Source organism: Styela clava, chromosome 2 (assembly GCF_964204865.1).
Source record: "Styela clava chromosome 2, kaStyClav1.hap1.2, whole genome shotgun sequence".
Classification (NCBI taxonomy): Eukaryota; Metazoa; Chordata; class Ascidiacea; order Stolidobranchia; family Styelidae; genus Styela; species Styela clava.
The window spans coordinates 18544396-18549816 of NC_135251.1; the positions used below are offsets into that span (position 1 = coordinate 18544396).

At 34.4% G+C, this 5421-nt stretch overlaps 1 protein-coding gene across 1 annotated transcript; it reads right to left on the reverse strand.

Moving 5' to 3' along the window:
* Positions 1–375: 375 nt before the first annotated feature.
* On the reverse strand, positions 376–2823 carry LOC120335253 (uncharacterized). The gene is made up of 2 exons (XM_039402734.2): positions 2491–2823; positions 376–1021 (listed from the first exon to the last, which is right to left on the reverse strand). The coding sequence occupies exons 1-2, from the start codon at positions 2663–2665 to the stop codon at positions 783–785; spliced, it is 414 nt and encodes a 137-aa protein (XP_039258668.1). The 5' UTR covers positions 2666–2823; the 3' UTR covers positions 376–782.
* Between the last annotated feature and the right edge of the window lie 2598 nt (positions 2824–5421).

Here is a 5421-nt window from a genome sequence, read left to right on the forward strand (position 1 = left end):
TTTTGTATTTAATATTTTTTTTTTTTTTTAATAAATGAAAATATAAGACATCCCCGAAATACCCACTAGTGTTATTTTTCGGAAGAAAATTAAAATAAGACCATCCTTAATTTCGGGGAAACAAGGTTTGGTAAAAACTTTTGTGGTCCGCAATAAATTTTCTTATATGCTTCAATAAAAATTACAAATGATGTCCGATCACTAGCAATTCCTATTGTTCACGACTAGGCGTTAGCTGAGCCTCGGGTATGTCAATGAGATGGTAGGTTAGCCACGTGTAAACCAGTGGTTTCTAACCCGGTAATTTTCGATATTTTCCCAACTAATCCGTATGCAATACTGCTCTAATTAGACAGAAATAAACTTTGAATTTATTAGTATTTGTTCGTATTTAAATAAAATTCGAGATTTCTTGCTACAAAACACAAAACTATGTCGGACTTTTGAGGTCAAATAAGTTTTTCCTCATTCTGTATTCAGTGATTGGATAAATTTTGGAATAGGTAATATTTTATCTGTTCGAAAATACTTCGTACAAGCGTCCGACACCGGCCCTCACAGCAACGGTTGGGACCAGTGGGGTAAACTACTTATGTAAAAACAGCGTTCCCATGAATTGATGTACACTAAAAATCGAACTTCCGTTTCGCCAAAAGGTGATGTACAGTTATTTGTTCGCCATGTTCACAAATGGCTCTGTAGCACTTTACACACTCACTGTTATTCATGGTTGGTATCTGCTTCTTGAACAGAATTCCATACTACTACATGAAAGTTATGCTTTATAAACTTGTTACACAGTTACCATTCTGGTTATTGGCTATAGTGGAAGAGTCTGGTCGGTGTGGATTAAACACTGCAGGGTCTGCATTTTCCATTTTAACCGACTCTTCGGTAGACATTTCTTCAGCGACAGAACTAGATGTTTCGTGTGAATCGTCTCTGATAGATTTCATAACGTCATCATAACTAGGTGGAAGATCAAGATAGTTGCTGCTCATTTCCAAATTTTGCTGGAGGTCTAGAAATATTTACTTGAAATATCACACTGCGATGATAGAACTAAACTACATGTATATATAATAAATGTCCGCGTCTTCTAAACATCCATCAAATATCTTATTTAGCATCGACATAAAATTGATGAATATGAGCAAGAGAGTGATAAACAAATATTATACGGGCACAATAGTCAAGTCAATCGAATTTGGGAAAGACTCGAAAAGTAGAGATGTCTATATCCGAATACTGAACTATTCTAGAATAACACTAAAAAAATATTTCGAAGATCGTTTAAACTAAATTAATTGAGCAAAAGCAATGCTGGACGGGTTTTTAAATTGCTTTATTCCCCAACATAGGTGGGTGAAAGAAAAACATGACATGACACAAAGTGAATCAAATTGAACTGATACACATTGCTGTAATAATGAGCATCCAGTTATTTTTCGAAAATTTCACGAAAACAAAAAAAAATACAAATATGTAAATTTCCACCTTCCCGTTTCAAAATTTTCAGGAGATTGAAAAGTGCTGATAAACGAGTGCGATTTTTACAGGCTAATGTTGTTTGCATCGCCGATTGTTTTCTTCGGCTTGACGTGTTTATTTAGGGAATGAACATCGGTACTATGTCGGTTAAGAATGGCAAAGAAAGTATGTCACGCGAAAAGTTACCCGTTAACTTCGGTGACTATGATATAGTTTCCAAATGTTAATAACCATAATGTTGGCGATTAACAGCGTCTGACATAGTGTTTTGTTTTATCTGTCGATGGCTCAAAGTTAGTAGTGTTTTTCGATTATCCTTTAGTATTTTATAACGCTGTATTTTAGTCGTAGTATTTACTCCCTTATTTTTGGTCAGAAATTTAATGAATTCGCCAGATCGCAAAAATACAAATCAAAAGTTGATATAATCAGACAGTTTACCACGTATTTTCATATTTGCCGATTGCCATGATATTTCATAAAAGTGCTTTCATTTTGTCGTAAATGGACGAAACCGCGATTTATGTTGAACACAATTAATGTGAAAAGACATTTTAAATGCTCGTATCCGTCAGGAATTGAATATTTTGCACAGCAGAAAAATCACCCACTGAAAAAATCGACTGTTTTAACGAGTTGCGTGATCGCGGCGACTGTTTCAGAAAAGGTAGCTTGAGAATTTCCGACTCCGATGTTTAACTACGCCTGGCAAAAAAATCGAGCGGCCGCCGCCCCGGTTTTGCGCACTTTCTAAATTACGATGAACCGAAATTGAAAAAAAAACTATTCGAATACAACGCTGAACGAAAATATAAACGATAGAGACATCCCTACCGTATAGCCAACGCTAAATTTGAAAAGAATATAGAACTATGTTCAAAAAACACTGTCCACTTAAACTACTTTGAATGTGATTAGCCCGAGAACGAAGCAATAACTTCGCACACAACAAAATCAATGTCTTAAACGATCCATGGTCACTTTGTGTCAAAAACTTACCCGTCTGCGATCGTGTGATATTCTCAACATGAACAATAGAGTCCGTAGAGATGCGGCCGTTCTCAACTCGATGTATATCTTCCGAATCTCTCACTCGATTTTTCATTTTAAACAAATAATTACAACAAATGCAACATAGACAACCCGCAACAATAAAATAGATTAAACCTCCCATGTAGGTATTTGAATTTTATTTTTCTAAAGATTTACAAGAGTGTGGCGTCTAAATTATCAACATTATGTAGGAGGATGATCTCGCGTAGCCTCAGATAATTGCGCTACCTCACTTTGACGAACGTAAGAAATACATCGGTATGATTCAGTTTTGTCAAACCTATCACACCATTCTACTGTCCCAGACCTCTTGAATCATCAAGTGACTAATAGTTTACTAGTACGACATACAGTTGAGTAATGTAAATAAGTGATGTAATGTAAATGTTATACGGAGTAACAGCATATTTGCTCTAATTTCGATTCATTACCTATTAACGGTTGAGGCTTGAGAAGTTAGAATATATTTTTGTTAATATTTAAAATAAGAGTAAACAACATTACATAAAGCAAATTCTTGACAGACATCTCCGTAATTACTATATCTGATCACTAAAATGATGAGTTTGGTAATATCAAACTTGCTTAATCATAATTTTGAGAATAACAATGACGCCGCATTTTTATTTAACTTGTTCTTTGTCATCATCTTCGCCAAACTTGAATTGTTTTACGCAATATATATCTTAATTTATAAAAGTAACAGCATATCCATAAGTTGTATACAACCACCTTCTGAGATACGCAGAAGTCAAGACTTGGAGCATTAACCCGTGAACACTATAGAGTAAATCTCCCATAAGGACCAGGTGAATATTCTAAAATTCTCGAGCATGTAATTCGACGTTTAGCGAAGAGATGTAAGAAATCGCTTTTTGGCATTAACAAAGAAGTCTGTGTGCAAACTTGTACTTGACCCATCGAAATTTAGCACGTCCTTGACTTTGTAAAACATTCTGTCTGATCAAGCGCGTCGCAGATAATATGCTTCATCATTTGTGTGACGCGCGAGTTGTGCCGACACTACCTAAACCTAGAAACAATTTCATTTGATGATGTAAATTTTATATGTAGTGCTGTTGTATCCAAGAAACTAAACCCCTGTTATGAAAAAAAATTCATATAAAATATCTATTCGAAAATCAATTCAGACATGGTTCTTCATTCCTTTCATCGACAAATATTTAATTAAATGATACAATCTGAAAACGGAGGGATTGGAATTATTTAAAGAAATCTTGATGTCTAGCATTAGAATGCAAATAAAAGAAACGAATAGTTCTAAAAATCTGTGATGCAGAACCATCGGTGTGTACACAACCGCTAATTTTAGCTTACATGTATTAGCTTTTGGAATATTAGCATAGCAAGGATTGTAGTAACAGATTAAGATTCGTAAACTTTGCAATCAATCTGAAAAGATGACATGCTTGTTTTTTTAATTGCCATAATTTGTCGATTTTCGTTGTAATATACAATAATCACCCATGTATTTGACACATTCAAGATAATCGTTAATGCCACAAGTCATTTATAGTCGGTGCATTGCAATAAACTTTCAAACTGCGTAATCAAAACTCATCAGATTAAAGTGAAAGAAACTAAGCCGACTGTAGAAAGTTTGTGAACACGCCGTTATATGAAAAATGCGAGAAATGGCAATCTATCAGCCACACGGATGTTCTTAAAGTGCAATTCCGAATTTCATGAAAATATCAACGCTTACCGAGTCAATTAAGCAGTTAGAGTAAGGTTATAGTCATGCGTTATTTCGTGATATTTTATGCGGAAGTTTGAGGTTTGCCAATGCCACAGTTTGTTGTCTAAAGATTGCATTCGGGGGTTGGGTTAATAATGACCCATAAGCTCGGAATTTGATTTTGAATGGGTCAGAGTCTGATGAAACTAATTTACTGAATACAAACCACTATCGAAAGTACAGTTTAATAAAACTGCAAGACTGTACATGCTTTCCATCCTGAACCTGATTACTTTTATAATAAGGAGTTGAAATATTCATCAATTCACTTTACACAATATTCATTTTATTTGTATATTTTTGAGGTCCCCTCTGAACAATGTTTGATGGCCCAGAAGTTTAAAATGGAGTTGGTGCATCTGGTACAGCGCCAATTTGGACACCATTATTGCTAACAAGCGATGCTATAATATATATAGACGAATGCTAAAACGAGGAAATATCAAATCTTTTGCAGTATCACTGTGATCACGGAACCACGGCACGCAGTTTAATTTTGATGACGTCATTAAACAAAACTTTAAAGTGAAAAACGAATCCCATAGAAGCCACACATACTTTTAAAATAAATAAAAGTAATACTAACTATACCTACTAACGACAACAACAAGCTTTAACCACTAATATTCTCGAAGCAATTAGTCTAGTATTTGAAAAGAAAAAAATTTACAACAACAACGTAATAACAAAATATCCATATCGTGTGCAATTATTTGTCTTCGCAAGTCAAGTTTATTTTTTTCAACCAGTAAAATCAACAACAATCGAACACAAATTACGAGAAAATGATGAATAGACAGTTTTACTGGGAAATGGAAGTCTCGGGGAACTAAAGCTGGTTATCGAGCAGCGACATCCGAATTTCAAATATCTAATTTGAGAAAAGTTGAATTTTTAGAGTTTGGAATCTACAGTCTTTCATGGTGGCTTTCAACATTATTAGTAAACGGTAACCTATGATACCGGCTACGTTTGTACATGTACCGGTGCGGTTTCTCTATCAGTACAGAGTACTTTATATATGTTAAGATTCAGTTAAGATTGCTTATCAGCCAATAAAAAATAAATAAATAAGTTACAGTAAAAAAAAAATTATACAGTTTCACTAAGAGACAGAT

Excerpts from the sequence above, each read along its gene's own strand:
- LOC120335253 (XM_039402734.2), bottom strand. The coding sequence starts at position 2,665 with ATGGGAGGTTTAATCTATTTTATTGTTGCGGGTTGTCTATGTTGCATT. Across the intron at positions 1,022-2,490 it reads TATCACACGATCGCAGACGG|ACCTCCAGCAAAATTTGGAA; the intron begins GTAAGTTTTTGA and ends AAATATTTCTAG.